Source organism: Gopherus evgoodei, chromosome 10 (assembly GCF_007399415.2).
Source record: "Gopherus evgoodei ecotype Sinaloan lineage chromosome 10, rGopEvg1_v1.p, whole genome shotgun sequence".
NCBI classification, from domain to species: domain Eukaryota; kingdom Metazoa; phylum Chordata; order Testudines; family Testudinidae; genus Gopherus; species Gopherus evgoodei.
The window spans coordinates 68,577,526-68,596,318 of NC_044331.1; the positions used below are offsets into that span (position 1 = coordinate 68,577,526).

Sequence of the window (18,793 nt, forward strand, 5' to 3'; positions counted from 1 at the left end):
CAATCATAATCCAAGAATGATTAATACTTCTTGTTTTCCAAACACTCCATCCAAAGACAGGTTAAAACATTTCAGAGTTTTAATTCAAAACAAGATTGGCAAGAATAAGAGCCAAGGGCTGCCCTCCCCTTATATTCCCTGGCCCAATAAACTTTATTAACAGGATCTAGATACAATCAAACTTTCTTTGCCCAGTATTTATCATCTTTTCCACTGCTTGAAACTAAAGAGTAAGCATGTTAAGAAATGGTTTAATCAGCTGTCTACCTTATTTTTCCTCTTCTTTTAGTCTAACCCATAGCCTTCACTAAGTAACCATATAATCTTAGCAAGCGTGCCCATATCTTCCCACCTCCTAATCTCCCTATTAGTTACTTCTCTGGTTGCAAATTATTTATAAGCTCCTTCTGCCAGTGACCATGACTTTTTATATTGATTGGGATGCATCTACCACACTTGTGGGCACCATTCAAATACAGGCTGAAGCCCACTGTGACAATGCCAAGCTAAAGAAAGGAACTGACCCTTTTTGTAGAAGTGTTTTGTTTTAAAGGGAAAGTATAGGAGTCAAGAAATACATATTCAATTTCCAGGTCTGCAACAGTCCTCTTGTAAGACAGTGCAAATCGCTTACCTTCCTGAAGCTGTTTCCCCACCTGTTAAAGGGGGAATGATACTACTTCCCTACTTTAGGGGTAGGGTAGAAAGAAGCTTAAAGGCACCAATGTTTGTAGTGAACTTTTGACAGTCTCAGACAGAAAGCACAAAGTGTTATGTGTATATCAATCTGTCCTGCAATTTACATGCAGAGCTAAAAAACCAAATTACGTTCTACTGTATTGATAAGTTTCAGTGGAAGATTGATGGTTTAATATAACGTTTGGGGCACATAACCAAAATAAGACATGTTAGGCACAAATATGCTTAAATAGACACTTCCACATACAGGCATAGGTACTGTATAAGTTAAACACTAACTATACCTACTAGAAACATGGATATAGAAACCCCATTCACAAACAGATCAACTCTTCAGATCTTGGGGTATTAAATTAAATACCTATTAGAACAGGAGTCACCAAAAGCCTTCAAATGGATGGAGAGCTGTACCCTAGAATATCAGTGTGTACTGCAGTGAATACATAGCATGATCAAACACTATTTCCTCCATTATATTTTTGAAGATCTATGTATCTTGATTATTTTCATGATCTGATTGGAAATAGAGCTATTCATCTCTCACCTGTTAACTACATAACGTTTGTGTCCTCCTTTGTGAAATTTCAGCCCCATTGTGTACCTGTCAAGTTTTCCCACATGTTTAATAAGAAGGTACAGAAGGAAGTAGCCTAAAAGAGCAAACTGCAAAAGTCTCCTGAATGGTTCTGAATGCATAAGAAAATCCTTTTTTCTTCAGGCACCTGTAACTTGCATTACCAGTAGTTAATCAGCAAGTCACTGCCAACTTGTCTGCATTACAAGGTTGATATTTTCACATGGATGAAAAGACTTTAAAACAATTTCTTCTATGGGCTGGACACAGACAGACTTTTCTTTAGCACCAAGCATGAGTGTCTTTGGGTGAGTGGAGATAAGCTTATACCGTGACCAATGTAATCACCTCAAGACATTAACTAAAAAGAAAACAAATACAAATACTCTCCCCAAACTTTGAATGTGCAATAAGAGCACAAGAAAACATCTTTGCTAGTGAGCTGCCAGTCAGTTCAGTCAACTGAGTAATCCAAATGGCTGAACGTTCCTCAGTGCTTTATAAAATGGGCTCTTGAATTACTTGATTTTTTTCCTACAGAAGATTTTATTTGTGGGGAGGGGATGGGAAAAATACTTCAGATGAATTATCTGAAGTTTAACTTGTATTTTAATATATTAAAGGTTCGGATCTTATTGATCCCATTCTCTAATAGAGTACATTGGCACAAGCAACAAAAATATGGTTTTAGCATCATACGTAAGATGAATGAGGGAGGATATCCTCCAGTTCACCCACAGACAACTACCACTAGCTTCAGTGGAAGTTGTCCATGTTAAACAATGACACAATAAGGCCCATGCAGTTTGTAACTCTGAACAGACACACATAAAGCCTATACATCTTGTACAAAGTTCTGTGCACTAGGAGTGACGTCCTAAGGTTCTGTGCAAATCCCAAGGGGGAAGGGATAGCTCAGTGGTTTGAGCATTGGCCTGTTAAACCCAGAATTGAGTTCAATCCTTTAGAGGCCTATTTAGGGATCTGGGGCAAAAATCTGTCAGGGACAGTACTTGGTCCTGCTGTGAACACAGGGGATTGGACTCTATGACCTTTCAAGGTCCCTTCCAGCTCTATGAGATAGGTATACCTCCATATTTAAAAAGAGCAAGCAGACTTTGTGTGGGTACCCAATCAGAAAAACAGAACTGGCCCTCTCCCAAACCTGAAAACAGTGTAGCCAGCGTTACTACAACTTGCAGCAGCATTCCTGGCCTAGTCTGCATCCTCGTGCATGGAATTCTGGCAATGGACCCAAACAGTGTGTGGATCTATTGCCCAAACTCCAACCTCTCTCCTGGTCCTTCCACAGCATCCTTATTCATAGTCCCAAGGAGCATGCCATCAAGACAGGTCCTCCCACATGCAGAGGAGCCTCCTGCAGTCACTAGGATTTCACGCTTGGGTAATATACTATCAGGTTCATGGCTATTTGAGTAAATTCTTCTTGATAGAGAAGTTACCTTTAGCCACACAATCACTGAGGCAGAGAGGTTTCAAAACAGCTATTTATTAATATACAGTGAAATATTAAAAATGAGTAACAAAAATTCCAACTTTTTGCTGAGACAATAAAAGTGCACATGTATTTGGATATTAAATAGAAGAAGAGTTTATGAACATTTGTTTCAAACAGGCTAACATTTTAAGCATATAAACACTTTCTTAAAACAATAGCAGCTGAACAACACTTAGTTAAATCTTTGGTCTGATTATTAACCAGCAAAAATAATTGTACCATGAACGTCCATTTCAAATAGACATTTAGTTTGGATTGCTTTGCAAGAAGATCCAAAAGTGAAAAAAAGAGGAATGCTTTAGTCAAGGTCTCATTTAAGAAGTGTTACGAACTTAACAATTAACACTATAATTTCTAATACATGGGGAAAATAGATGTGCATATGAAGTTTTGGAACAGCATATCTCAATTTATTCTGTTTTTAGATGTAGCTTTTCCCCCCCAAAAAGTGACACCAGCCTTGATTATACTAAGTTCTTAAGAAATTGTTATGTAGCTAAAATACACAGTAGTGTTCAAGAAACACGTGTTTCTTTCTGTATTTCATTTTTAATTTAAATACACAAACTATCATGCTCAGTCTGCATTACATTGTAACAAATAAGACTCCAATCCTGCAAATACATGCGTGGAACTTTACTCATGTGAGCACTCCCATGAGGGGAGAGAGCATCAATGGGTTACTCACATGAGTCAAATTCTGCATGTGCACGTTTTCAGGATAAGACCCTAAAGATAGCACCAGAAACTAGTATTCGCACCACCACATTTCATTTGGCATAGAATGACATTAATAGTCTAACAGACCCAATTTTCAATAGTCACTTTAGTCAAACATAGTAAGTATATCTATGAACGTAGGCATTATAGACACAGGAAATACCAACCAATACCCCAAATGTACAGACCAGAATTGCTATTCAATAGAGAATTTCAGTCTCCAATCCTGCATCATCGGAGTGCAAAAACTTAATTTTACTCATGTAAATAGCCTCATTGACTTCAATAGGACTACTCGTGACTGAAGTTAAAGCAGGTGCATAAGTATTTGCAGGATTAGGGCCTTGGTTTGCTCGTGTCACCAAGAACATAATCTCACATACACCTTATGTAGCAAAAGTTCCCATTAAAGATCAGCTTGATTTGAAGTTGTTAGTAAGCCTAAATCAATGGGAGTTTTGCAGTTGATGGGAACATGGGTGTGGAGCCCCGCCACAATTGTAGCCTTGTTTTAACCATGCATCCAAAATGTATATAAATCACTTTCCCCCCCACTTCAAGCCAAATCTTCCATGACCCTTCTACAGGATTCCTCCATCTGTGTCTGTGTCCTTTGGATTACCTGCATTGCTCTTTTACCAAGTGTTTCTGCTCCTCCTCATTTGTCCTTTCCCCCATCTTTCGAGTTTCACTTTCAAACTATTTATATTCCCCAAACTCCCTTCTTATTATGCATTTCTTGATGTAACTTTCCCTGTGTAGTATCAGCACTTAACAGCAATAAGAAAGTTGTATTAAATCTAATAGGTTTCCATGTATTATATAAGCCAGTAAGGAACATACACCAAAATGTACATAGTCCCTCTTGGAAAAAAAAAAAAAGTGTTACACACTAATGTAAACAAACAGGTAGTTCACTAAGTAACCATGTTGCCAAATCAACTGTTGAACTAAATGTGTATTAAGTGCTCCAAGCAACCACAATACCTTGGGCATGATTCTCTAGCCCTTTCTCAGGCAAAACTCCTGCTGACTCCAGGACTGCAGAACAGCACTTCTTGTAGGTGTACCTAGGCTTGCCAATTTTGGTTGGACGTATTCCTAGAGATTTCATCACATGACAATATTTAAATGCTGGGCACTCCAGGACAATCCTGGAGACTTGGCAACCCTAGACAAGTCTGCAAAACAGTAAACATTTTGGCCTACTAAAAATGTACCAAGGTAGGTCACTTAGGTCCGCATGATGAGAACACTGGTCAACACTACACATAAACAAGTCATTTGTATTTGCCCAAAGAGAGAACCAACGCTCCATGTAAAAATAACCCAACTTGAGAAAGTGACACTTAGGTGCTAAATTACCTGAAAATAAGATGGCAAAAGCAGTTTAAAAATCAAATACAAGGAAACATGCATCTAAAACTGGAGACATTTTCAGTTTAGTAAACTAGGTTTTACAAAGCTTTGTGGTTGCTTTTAAAAGTTTGCTATTTTCTATCATGTACGACTACAGACAGAACACCAGCATAATAAATACGGAGCAATATTCTGAAATTTTAACATTTTAAATTATTCCAAACATTCCCTGCTGTTCCTGATTCATTTACCGATTTAAAAGTAAGCACAGCAGAGTGTCCACATAAGACCCAATCCTGCAAACAATCAGGCACCTTCTTAACCTTACGCACATGAAAATTTCAATTACAGGCTTCATGCCTTAATACTTTTAATTGTCAAGGATGCGGTCTCAGAATCTGTGGCAATGTATTTTCTATTACATTAAAGTTTGGATTGCTTAGAATGTGTAATTTTGCAGACTAACTGTGATGCATTTGGTTCGCTAGTTTTTAACTATTTATATCAGAAATTAAGCATGCTTTTAAAGAGCATATGAAATAGAAGCTTTCTAATCCTTTTCTACATACTATAGTTTAATGTAGCAATGGCCCATAAGGTCAAATGTATTTTCTCAGCGAAAATCCAAAATTAAACTATTAACATATACTATTCAAAGACAGTAAGCGCTCATACAGATCAATTGAGAAGTTGTATGAGGTATTCTCAAATAATCTATCTACACATGGAAATTATCAGGCTGGTGTTTACGTTAAAGGGACACCATCAAAGTTAATAAGTACTTACTGTACCATGAATTTGTCCCAAGTTTTGGGAACTTTAAAGCACCCTATTTGCTGCACTACAACTACCATCTCTTGCTTCTGGTATCTCCTGGTCTGCTGCACACCATAGTGCTGCCACAGTTCAAGAGTTTGGTTAGCTGATCCACTAAAGGACCTTGCTGACCAATCAGTGAAGAACATATGGGTGCAACAGCTAGTTTTCACCTCTACATTTCTGGAGTTATTTTAAATTAGACATTATAGCAAATAAGGTGTGGAGGAGGTTTGGTAGTTATTAAAGTACAGCAACTTTTAAGGAAGAAAAATGCTTCAGTTCTAACAACCAAGACAGAATGCTTAGAGAATTTACACATCCATTTTTAATTTAAAAAAAATTAATGCCTCTTCTATGTTCAAACCAAATATTTAGTGCAGCCAATTACCATAAAATGAAGGCCTTTTTGGAAATAAAGTGCTATGGTTCTTCTTTCATTTGTGAGCTGTATAATTATATTTTAATTTTCCAGCGCGACCTTCATTTTAACACAAATGTACAACTAGATTCTTCATACTTTTGTCAAATAGGTTTTAATGTCATGCTTCATAATTTAATTTTATATTAATTTGCATATTATTTAGCACAGTATAATAAATCACACAACCACCTATGAGTGTCTCATTGAATAAATATTTCAAACTGTGTTTAAGGATCAAGAAACACCCTTGGCTCCTCTTCCACCACCTCAAAATAGTACCTTGGTCACACTGACTTTTTTCCATGCCATTGATCTTTGATCCTGATTATCTTCTGCATTAAAAGAAAGCTCTGGACAGGGTCACTTTTGTGACTAAACTTTAAGTTGACATTCCAAATTCATCAGTGCGAACCCCTCTATAAATCTGGTACTAACTTAGGTTTACAAGTGGTTATTGTAGTGCTTTCTAATTAAGGCACTTTCCTGGAAGTTTCACAGTTTCTCCATGACTAATCATCATCATTACAAAGCTATTAAGATCTTAAAGCATGGTATTTCTTACTCTTAAATTTTGAGCTTTGGATTTCCCAGATCACCACGACTGGGGAAACAAACACAGACGTCCATTTGATGCTGTCAGGCAGGCAGATCTCCCTTAGGAACCTGGCAGGCAGTTTACTAGCTAACACAGGTGGGTACCTTGGCCTCACAAAGGAACTGGCAAACGCCTCAGGTGGTGCTCAGTTGCTTTGGGACTCTTGGCCGGTGTCGGCGACGTGCTTATACCACGTGGGGCTCTTCCTCAAGTACCTTGGGCTACTGTACATTCGGATGATCTTAGGAGCCTGGTTCCAGGTGTTCAGCAGCTGGAAGGCGGCCAAGTCTAGAGTAGGGGCGTCAAAGGCCGCCAGCAGATTGACGGGGGCAGCTTCCTTCAGGAGCTTAGGCACCTGCACTGCCTCGGGGACGCTGGCGTTGCCCAAGAAGAAATGCATCAGCACCCGCTTCTGCAGGCAGTCCCTGAGGTACAGCACCAGGTCCTCCAGCCGCTCCGCCAGGAACTGCTCCTCCCAGGCTTGCCAGGGGCCCCGGAGCAACAGAGAGAAGAGCGCCGTCTTGAGGATGTAGGAGGAGAGGACGCGGCTCCACTTGGCGCCGAAGGGCTGCTCCAAGCCCAGGCCGCGCAGGTCCCGCAGCCCCTTGAGGATCTGCAGGCACTTGAGGTGGCACGAGTTGGCCGGGGTCTGCTCCTTGAGCCAGCTCAGCAGCCGCTGCTCCTGCTTGGAGACGTTGAGTCCCCAGAGGGCCTGCAGGGGGCGGGCAGCGCCGGGCTGGGCTTTCCTGGCGCCGGGCTGCAGGGCGACGAGATAGACCGAGTCCCCCAGGGGGATGGCGGGGATGAGGCGCACGGCCATGGAGATGTGGCAGCAGACGTAGTCGGAGCGCGGCAGGATGTGCAGGGTGAGCTGGCGGCCCGGGCAGGCGGCCAGGCTGATGCGGCAGCGCTCCTGCAGGCGGTAGAGCACGGCGCCCAGGCACCGCTGCACTTGGCCCTGGAACCAGCGCAGCACCAGGGCCGAGGACAGGTAGCGCCTGCCCTGCAGCTCCACGCAGAAACCCTCGCTGAAGGGCCGGTAGCCCCGGGGCCAGGCGGCCCCTTGCTGGGCCTTCAGGGCGCAGGTGAAGGCGCTGCGCAGCTCCGGGGCCAGCCCCGACTCCTCGGGGCCCAGGCAGCGAGGCTCCAGCTCCAGGCGCGGCGGCAGCCGCAGCGGCACCAGGATGTCGAAGCAGTCCGGGCTGCGGACCTTGTGCTGTTCGTAGGCGCTGCCGATCTGCACGAAGTCCCCGCGCAGGGTGGGGGACAGGGACCCCGGCTGCAGCCCCTGCGCCTTGGCCGCCCGAACCAGCTCGCCCACGATGCGGCTCACGTGCGCCTTACTGTGGCCCAGCACGTGCGGGGAGAGGCGCAGTTGCTGCTCGTAGAAGCTCTCAAGCAGGCTCCGGCGGGCAGCGCTGCTCGGCGGCGCCTCGGGGCAGCGGGCGCTGCATGCGGCTCGGGGCCGTTGGCCCCACTCCCCGCCGCCGCTGCGGGAGGCGCAGTAGCGGAGCAACAGGAAGCCCAGCAGCAGCAGCGCGGAGCCCTTGAGCAGCGGGACGGAGCCCGAGTCTGGGGCGCTGTCCGAGTCCGGGGCTCCCGCCCTGCTTCGCACGGCCTGGTAGAGGCAGACGAGGGCCGTGCACAGGCAAGTCACCAGCGGCCAGAAGACGCGCAGGTTCAGGGTGTAGACGGTCATGGTGCGGCGGGAGCTCAGCCCATGGCACTGGCTGCGGCAGCGCCCCCCGGCCTCCGGATGCAGGGGGCGCCCGCCTCCCCACTCACCAGCCTCCCCCAGCTCCGGGAGTCGGGACAGACACCCCCTGCCGGCTGCCCTAGACCCACTACCCCTGCCGCTCCCGGCGTGCCAGCTCCTCCCACCGAGTGCTCTTCCCCCACTGCCAGTTCCAGTCCCGGGACAGCCAGCCAGCTGCCTCCTCTTCCTCCGAGTCCCGCTCCAGCCCCTGGGGTGCGCCCTGCCAGCCAGTCAGCCTCCTCCGGGTCCCGCTCCAGTCTCTGGGGTGCGCCCAGCCAGTCAGCCTTCTCCGAGTCCTGCCCCAACCCCTGGGATGCGCCCTGCCAGCCGCCTTCCCCCGCCTGCCTTCTGTCCCGGGACACGCACCCAGCCCCCTTCCCCCCTGCCTGCTTCGGCCTCCTGTCCCGGGACACGCACTCACCGCCCCCTCGCCCCTGCTGTTGTGCTTCCTTAGTCCAGTCCTTCTCCCCCACCCGTTACTTAGCTCCGAAGCTTCCTCTTCCGAGGGGAAAAGGGGCCGCGTCATTTATTGTGTGAGCTCAGAGGAAATGCCAATGGTTTTGGCCAGAGGAAAGCGGGATCAGTCCTGGGGGTGTAGTCACAAGCCCCGCGGTTTGCCTGCCTCAAGCTAGGGCACTGGGAAGGGAGAGAAGGAACAGCCCCTCCTCATCACTTCCCTTTTCCTCTCCGAAATGAAGGCGTTGTCGTCAGAAGAACCCATTGACAGTTTTTGTCCAGGGGCTTCTTCATTCAAAACTTTAACAGATGCAGTTCCTAGTTCTCAAACTTTCAACTTTGGCATTGTTCCCATTTCTTAAACACCAAGTGATCAAAGACCAAAACAGAAACAAGACAGCAAAAGATTCATAGTAGGAACTCTCTGTACAATAGTTTTAATACCATTTAATCTATTTTTAAATAATTTAGTTGGGTGTTTTTTAGATAAATGTACTTTAAAAAAATAAGGCATAGGTTGATAAGAAAAAGTTCAGACAGATTTGTTCAAATAATCTGTCCAGCACCATACCCTGCTACAGTGCGAACCTTGCTAATCAACATGCTTTACTGTCATGAAGCCAACATGTCAGGCTTACTTATCAGCAAAGATGTAAGAGAAGAGCACTGTGAAAAAATCAGCAGCATGGTTACTTTAGAGGGCCAGATCCTCAGCTGGTGTAAATCAACACAGTTCTATTCTTACAAAAAAATAATGGAGTTTGATCTGTAGAATCTGGGTGAAAATCAGTACCAGGCCAGTTTAGATTTTTATAGACTATTTAAATAATATTTTAATACTGTTTTCATATTGCACATCATTAAGAAAAATTTAGTTAACAAAAATACAAACATTCAAAATAAATTAAAACTTGCAGATCTATACAACTAGTGTGTCATGAATTAGGCATGTGTGCACTGTCACTACTTCATTGTCATCACCGCAGAAGTCTTCAACTGTTTATCGCAGGTTCTACTGCAGGCCCACCCTGAGGATTCAGGGGGGCTGGAGCAAAGCAATTTCGGGGGCCCCTTCCATAAAAAAAGTTGCAATACTATAGTATCGTGTATTTGGAAATGTAAAAAATAACCAGTGAAATACATTCAAAAATTAATTTTTAATAATTTGAAAATACACCTCTACCTCGATATTACGCTGTCCTCGGGAGCCAAAAAGTCTTATTGCATTATAAGTGAAACCGTGTTATATCGAACTTGCTTTGATCCACTGGAGTGTACAGGCCCCCCCCCCCGGAGCACTGATTTACCATATTATATCCGAATTCGAGTTATATCGGGGTAGAGGTGTACACAAAATACATGATTTAAAAACATTAAATGCTTTAATGGTATGTATACATTTGCAATTACATAATGGGTTGTCGCTGGGTGATGGCAATGGTTGGTGCCAATGGGCTGTCACTGCCTGAGGATGGTGCTGCTGTGGTCCAGGGCTGGGTGGGGAGGTGGGCTCTGGGTCGGGGGGTGCCCGGCTCAGAGGGGCTGGGCTCAGAGCTGTGGGTGGAAGGGGTCAGGGGGTGCCTGGCTCAGAGGGGCTATGCTCAGAGCTGGGGGTCAGGGCTACGGGGGGATGGGATTGGGGGATGCCCGGCTCAGAGGGGCTGGTCTAGCTGGGGGTCAGGGCTGTGGGGGGATGGGCTCTAGGTTTGCGCAGCTCAGAGGGATTGGGCTCAGAGTTGGGGGTCAGGGCTGTGGGGGAGGAGTCGGAGGGGTGTCTGGCTCAGAGGGGCTGGGATCAGAGCTACGGGTCAGGGGGGTGTCCGGCTCAGAGGGGCTTACCATGCTGCTTACTCCTGACTCCCCCCTCTCCCAGAGCCTCAGCGCGTCACATCCAGGAGCTGCCCTCGCCCCTGGACAGCGCTGCAGCAGCCTGGCTCCATCGGGACCTGAGCTTGGAGCCCCACCCCTTTACCATGTGGCTCTGAGCGGGAGGCACTCAGGGCCTGCCCAAGCCACGCCACTTTAGTTCTGTCCAGGGCCACTCCTAGACGCAGTGCGTTGAGGCACCGGGGGATGGGGGAAGGCAGAGGTGGGGAGAGCCTTCGACATTCTCGTGGGGGCCTCTGTGGGGCCCAGGGCCTGGGGAAAATTTCTCCACTTGCCCTCCCCGGGCAGCCCTGTTCTACTGTGCTAATAGCTAACAGTGTTTCTCCTTAACTTCAGAAGTTAGAGACCTGTGCTTTTGCAACGGAAGGCACTGAGTTCTATCCCTACTACCACTGTGAAGGTTTCAGTGATTGATGTGCAGCACAGTGACCACTGCTGTTCCTAAATAGCTCCAGATTTATTACAATATTAATAACTGCTCCTGATAATGCCTCTTGTCACATCCTTGTTCTGTTAAATTCTCAGTCTGGGTGACACAAGACTTGCTCTCAGTTTTTACTGTGCCCAAATTGCTCACATACTGACATCCTGAAGAGAAAGGAGAGGACTTTGGGAGCAGTTACTAATTTATTGACTAGTTCATAAATTATATTATGAACCCTTCCTTGCCTATTGTAGACCTGATGGCTGAGAGCAGTCAATTGCTACGACACTTGTTCCTTCAGCACAGATTTCAACAATAGCCATCTGAAAGAACCTTATGAGCTAACTCCCCCTTTGATTCAGCAAAGATATATACCCAGAACTTGATACAGGAAGTTGCACAAGCAGGTAGTTTGGAGCAGTCACAGAGTGTAGTGAGCACCTTGCACAGCTACTTGCAATTCAGGACTGGAATGTGTGGAATGAGAGAACCATGAAGAGTGGGGTTGATTCACCTCTTGTGGCTTCACTCTGGGAGGGCAGTGGTAAACCCAGCCGGGCCTGCCCACACATGTCTTGAGGCACACCTCCGCCACTGCAATTTGAGTATGCCAAGCCAAATAAAAAAAGCGAGACAACTATTTAGCCACTCACAAAGCTGTGTGGGAAAGTTGGAGGGTTAACGTAAGCACAACACCTCACATACAAATCCCCAGGTGCCACTAGGTACAGTGAGTAGCCAGTCCCGTGACATAATCCCCAAGACACACAGTCAATGTGACATGAGGCTGCACGCACTGACAAGGGAGACATTCTGCTGGCCCTTGATGCTGTGCACCATACATGTCACCCACCCAAATTTACACACACTGCCATAATTTAATCCTGCCCTCTATCCCACGTAGCATAGGGCCTTGAAATTAATCTTTGAATTCCCACATGCTCTCTCAATCTTCCTCCTTATTCTCCTCTGAGCAGCCCTATACGCCCACTCTCCCATAGTGGCAGAATTGGGGAAAGGGGTCATCAAATACAAGAGCAGAAGACAGGCACTGTCATTTGCAGACCTGCAAGGAATAGAGTCAACATCCCTGAAAACAGACATGCACCTCACACAGGGAAGTACTAGCGATGCTGCTGACGTAACAGGACTGGTTAGAACCACTGTAAACATGTGAGACAGGACATTGCAGTTGCTAGCACAGTTGAGTAAGCTGGACCACATGCCAGAAGCAGAATGAAGTTGCTCATGCAAATGGCACACAGCAGTCAAAGATATGGGTAGCCACCAAGCAGATGTTCTCCAATGAGCATGTAGGCCCAGAACAGCATCATGACAGCAGCACCATGCCCAGTTCCCAAACAACCCAGCAATTAACAAAGGCCGACCACACACTCCATGAATAACCATTCTTGCCCTGAGCCCCATTATGCGAGAGAAGCCTTAGGAGCAGATGATTCAAATATGTGAGGGTCATTGCTGCTTCTGGGAAGGCATGCATATGCACATATGATCATGCAATTGGCGTCACAGATCACTTGTGTATGCTGCAAAACACTTTTGATTGGGAAGCACGTCCACCTGACCTGAAAGCAGGATGATTGCAATAAACATTCATGCGGTGAATGGCGTGATAGCAGTTGGAAAACTCACAATGGTGATAAAGGCAATCCATATCTCCACCAGCATGGCTGCTTCTCCATTGAACTTAGACAGATGCAAGAACATGCTCATCATCGCCTCTATGAAATCCTCAAGGGATGACACACAGCCAGCTTCAAGTGGCTGTCACCCCCTGGAAAGATCTACTAGGCAGGACATGAAGGACAGTCATAGGTAGCTTCTGGAGAACAAGTATTGTCCAAGAGCTCTCTGATAAATTGTAGGGGGGGGAAGGCTGGAGAGCAAGACAGAAGGAAAGGAGACTCACTAATCATACTTGGTGGGAGAATGACACTCCTGCATATGTAATTACACTAGCTCCAGCTGCCAGTGCAAAAACAATAAGATAAAGAGGATGTGTGGTCTGGCAAAGATGAAGTAACAGCCTCAGGCTAAATAATATGTAATGCAATTTGATACCAATAAAACCACTGTGTTCAGTTCACATATATACACAGTTTGCACTAAAAAACCCACAGTTATGTGTAAGCTTTTTAAATAGTTTTCTCAACCTTTCCTGTCTCAGGCATGATCTACAGCAATACCCTTGGTTCTCTGGAAGAAGATCTTACCTGTAATGTTATTTCTCACAAAAGAAATGTAAGTCATTAGTGCTTAAATGCTTCTGTGATTCCTTTGTCTGATCTTCTCCCTCATGATTCTGTGGGTATCGCTCATCTCTTCAGAGCTGTATTTTTTTGTGTCACACTTTTGGCATCCTTCAGTGATGGGTAAACACCCCATGGTAGCTGGATTTCTGAGCTCGTGTTGGCAACTAATCATCTGGTGCTTCCAGCAACTACATGCAGCTTATCTGAGATAAGTATTTGAGAGGTATAAAGCTCACAAATGCTTGTTCTACACTTAAAAGTTACATCGGCATAGCTACATCAGTCCAAGTGTGCAAAAACCACACCTTTGGCATAGCTATGGCAACACAACCCCAGTGTAGATGCAGCTGTGCCAATGGAAAAATGCTTGTGTTGATGTAGCTAAAGTTATTCGGGGAGATGGTGTTCCTACACGGACAGAAAAACTCATGTTGGTGTAGTCTGCATCAACACAAGCAGGCTATTCCAACAGCTACGCTGCCACAGGCTCCATAGTGTATATACACCCCATGTCTCCTGACTCCTGAATTATATATGACTGCTCAGATAGATGACACAGCTGTTGATTGATTGCCAAGGATTATTATCTTTCCCACAGAACTTGTTCTTTGGTCCACAGATGTTTTTTGTTTTTACTTTTGAACACCAAGTACTGGCTGATTTTCTCCTCCACCTGCACTTTTTCTCCTGCCAGCTCTGGAAATTTATGCCTGTGTCATCAATATAAAGTTCTTTACAGACATTAGTAACTTTGCCCATAGGTAGCTGAGCCTGACATTTGAATAGGGTAGCAAGCTAAGTGAATTCTGAGGAAGGCTGGGACTTGCCTGCTGTAAAACTGATTGTTCTAAAACTGAATTCTTGGTTCTTTTAGGTATCGACTGCTGTTATGTTTTTGATGACTTGAGACTGAGAGGCATTTTCACCTGCTCAGAGAAAAGAGAAGACCTGGTCTATGACTAGGGATCACAGGCCCTACAGTAACACAAATAGTAAATAATAACACCTCTACCACAGCATGCTTGGAGTGGGGATTCAAGTGAGCTTCTCTAGCCCTTAAAGTTTTAGGTCTGTGAAGCTCAGAAGGTGCAGTTTCAAGACTGTAGTAAAACTCTGCCACATGTTGACTGATAAACTCAGGAACTGAGTTGGTCTGGATTTTTCACTATGCAGAACAACAATGCTTTTTTGTGCACAGAGTAGTTTCTCTGTTGCTAAGGGCTTGTCTACATCAGAAAGTTGCAGCGCTGGTGAGGGAGTTACAGCGCTGCAACTTTGAAGGTGTACACATCTGCAGGGCATCACCAGCGCTGCAACTCCCTGTTTGCAGCGCTGGCCGTACTCCCGTTTTGTCTCGGGTGTAGTGGATCCAGCGCTGGTGATCCAGCGCTGGTAATCCAATGTAAACACTTACCAGCGCTTTTCTTGACCTCCGTGGAAGGAGGAAGCCTCTGGTAATCAAGCTGGTCTCCTTCCCCAGCTTGCTCTCGCGTTCCCGGAACCCCGAGCAAGCAGGTCTCCTTCCCTGCGGTTTGCAGGGGGGTTCGGGAACGCGAGAGCAAACCGGGAAAGGAGACCAGCTTCGCCGCGGTTTGCTCTCCCGTTCCCCGAGCAAGCAGGTCTCCTTCCCTGCGGTTTGCTGGGTGGCTCCGGGAACGCGAGAGCAAACCGCGGCGAAGCGGGTCTCCTTTCCCGGTTTGCTCTCTAGTTCCCGGAGCCCCGAGCAAGCAGGTCTCCTTCCCTGCAGTTTGCTGGGTGGCTCCGGGAATGCGAGAGCAAACCGGGAAAGGAGACCAGCTTCGCCGCGGTTTGCTCTCCCGTTCCCCGAGCAAGCAGGTCTCCTTCCCTGCGGTTTGCAGGGGGTTCGGGAACGCGAGAGCAAACCGCGGCGAAACGGGTCTCCTTTCCCGGTTTGCTCTCTCGTTCCCGGAACCCCGAGCAAGCAGGTCTCCTTCCCTGCGGTTTGCAGGGGGTTCGGGAACGCGAGAGCAAACCGCGGCGAAGCGGGTCTCCTTTCCCGGTTTGCTCTCTCGTTCCCGGAACCCCGAGCAAGCAGGTCTCCTTCCCTGCGGTTTGCAGGGGGTTCGGGAACGCGAGAGCAAACCGCGGCGATGCTGGTCTCCTTTCCCGGTTTGCTCTCTCGTTCCCGGAACCCCGAGCAAGCAGGTCTCCTTCCCTGCGGTTTGCTGGGTGGCTCCGGGAACGCGAGAGCAAACCGGGAAAGGAGACCAGCTTCGCCGCGGTTTGCTCTCCCGTTCCCCGAGCAAGCAGGTCTCCTTCCCTGCGGTTTGCAGAGGGTTCGGGAACGCGAGAGCAAACCGCGGCGAAGCGGGTCTCCTTTCCCGGTTTGCTCTCTCTTCCCCGAACCCCGAGCAAGCTGGTCTCCTTCCCTGCGGTTTGCAGAGGGGTTCGGGGAACGCGAGAGCAAACCGCGGCGAAGCGGGTCTCCTTTCCCGGTTTGCTCTCCCGTTCCCCGAACCCCCCCTTGAAGCCGCCCAACAGCGCTGCAGTGTGGCCACATCTAACACCACTTGCAGCGCTGGTTGCTGTAAGTGTGGCCACTCTGCAGCGCTGGCCCTATACAGCTGTACTAATACAGCTGTAACTACCAGCGCTGCAAAATTTTAGATGTAGACATGGCCTAAGTGTTTTCCTGACTACAGGACTATATATTTCTCTAACTTTGTAGGGGGGAAAGAGGTTTAGACGTTTGACCCTTTCTATATAGGGATTTGAAAACTTGTTAGCATCATTTTAGCAGATAGCGTTTAAATATGGTTCTTGCTAGAAATGTGCTAACTCATTCACAGCTATCAGTTTAGCCAGGAACATTGTCCCCTGGCATATTCCGAGCTGCCTTCTGTTTGTTTACTGAATTTCAGACTGCTTGCTGAAGTATAAAAAGCTTCTATTTATGGCTCTGCTTTGTGGTTTAATTCCAGAGGGCGAAACTCTTATTGTATTATTGTGATTTAGCTGCAGTTGAGTGTTGATCTGAGGTCTTTGGCTGCACTGGCAGAGAGGAAAAATGTAGATGTTTAAAAGATGTAGGTGAGCAGACATTGAAAATTCAGTAAACAATCAGGAAGTCTCAGTTTAAGAAATCAGTGGGGAAGGGACTCAAAACACACAAGTTCCAAAGAAAAGAAAAACATCAAGAACACCTCCAGTGCACTTCTACATAAAATAAAATCTTACTTCTAGTTAGTGAAAAAATCATATTTCACAAGGAGAAGCTTATGTTTCCTGACTGGGATAGTGTAGCCTGAAACTATGCTTTCTTTAAAGCCTAGGAACACACCCACAAACAATTTTTATAGTATTATAACAAAAAAAAATCCCAGTAATGTTACAGTGCAGTATAGTCAAGATCATGTGGCCTGGCAGTTATGGCACCTTTGATGTCACAGTCCTGATCTCAAAATACGAGCAGTTCCTCCACTATTGGCAGGTCTTGAAACCAAACTGGAAATGAAAAAGCATCTATGGGATTTTTCCCCTTCTTGTTTCACATTTCCTACATTTCTCTACAAAGCAGCATCTACAAAACAAACATCTAGGAGAGCAGAGGGATATTCTTGTGTACTGTTTGATAAGAACCTGTTTCACATGTTAAATCTTGTGATCAAATATAAAACACGAGTCCAGAAAACTTGTGAAGCAGCCTACCCACCTCAGCACGTTTCAGATCTTTTTTTATCCCATTATTTGTGTAAATGATGTTCCTTTCTCAGTGAGAGTTGTATGCATGCAGCTGACCAGATGACCGGGCAAAAGGCTACCTACAAATATACTGCATGAAACCAAATACTGCTTTCTCTGAGACACTTTTAGAATAAAAATGCAACATGCAGAGGAGCAAACAAACATGTACGCCTCCTAACTCGGGACTCTGTGCCAAGTCTTTGGCCTGATAAGGCCCTGCTTTTTGGGAAACCCTACCTGGTCAGCACCTCTTACCAACACACACCCAGGGCCTAGGAGCCTGCAATGACTCACCTGACACCTTGACATGTGGTCCAATCACATCTTAGTTGTCAAAACCCTTCCTCCTCATCCTCCAGCCTCTGATTTCCCTCCCCCGGGGATAACATTTTGGACAGTACTGTAACATTCATTAATTATTAACACTAATCGCATAGTAAATTGACACAGCTCTTTACAAACATGTAGTAATAATAATCCGTGCTGCTTATTGCCTCGACCCCCTCCCTTCAAACCGCTCCCATTGCACCATGCCCCACAGATAGCAAAACTAATACAGCCCTAGGAAAGCAAATGTACCATTGTTTGCATAGTTCCCTTGTCTGAGACTGAGGCTTTTTGGTGCTGTTTTGGATGATCCCACTTGACTGCCAGGCTATTGAGTAACTGGCCAGCTGCAGGCCCAGACTTCAGAAGCCTTTGCTCTTTCAAGAGGTAATAAAACAGTTGTACAAAACTTGCATCCTCATGCAACATATTCATCTGGTTTCAGGTTTTGCTAGAGGCCTGAAACCTGGGCAAAGGCTCACCAAGAGGTTTGCAAACAGCATTTCAAAGCAGCCTGGGCTGACTTTGCATGAGAAGCTGGTCCACAAATCTTTTGCACTAATGGGAACTTTTTGGTAGACTTTACAGGAAGCCCAAAGGTGGAGAAAATTGCAGCAGCCCAGGCTAGAACTGAACAAGGTCCTGGTTGTCACTGCAGTATCTAGATCAGGGGTAGGCAACCTGCGGTACGCAAGGTGATTTTCAGTGGCACTCAAACTGCCTGGGTCCTGGCCACCAGTCCGGGGGGCTCTGCATTTTAATTTAATTTTAAATGAAGCTTCTTAAACGTTTTAAAAACTTTATTTACTATATATAAAACAATAGTTTAGTTATATATTATCAGAGGCAGCTCCAGGCACCAGCATGCCAAGCGCATGCCTGGGGCGGCAAGCCACGGGGGGCTCTTTGCCGGTCGCTGCAAGGGCGGCAGGCAGGTTGCCTTCGGCGGCATGCCTGCGGAGGGTCCGCTGGTCCTGTGGCTTCGGGGGACCTCCCGCAGGTGTGCCGCCGAATCTGAGGGACTTGGAACCTCTCGCAGGCAAGCCGACGAAGGCACCTGCCTGCCGTGCTTGGGGCAGCAAAATACCTAGAGCCGCCCCTGTATATTATAGACTTATAGAAAGAGACCTTCTAAAAATGTTAAAATGTATTACTAGCATGCAAAACCTTGAATTGGAGTGAATAAATGAAGACTTGGCACACCACTTCTGAAAGGTTGACAACTCCTGATCTAGATTGAGGAGAAAGGCTGCTGCCTA

General features: G+C 46.3%; 1 protein-coding gene across 1 annotated transcript; it reads right to left on the reverse strand.

Moving 5' to 3' along the window:
- Positions 1-2,801: 2,801 nt before the first annotated feature.
- ITPRIPL2 (ITPRIP like 2) lies at positions 2,802-9,872 on the reverse strand. The gene is given in 4 exon segments (XM_030578873.1): positions 2,802-8,530; positions 8,533-8,743; positions 8,745-8,843; positions 8,845-9,872. Coding segments are annotated over 4 exon segments (2,133 nt in total). The 5' UTR covers positions 8,989-9,872; the 3' UTR covers positions 2,802-6,851.
- Between the last annotated feature and the right edge of the window lie 8,921 nt (positions 9,873-18,793).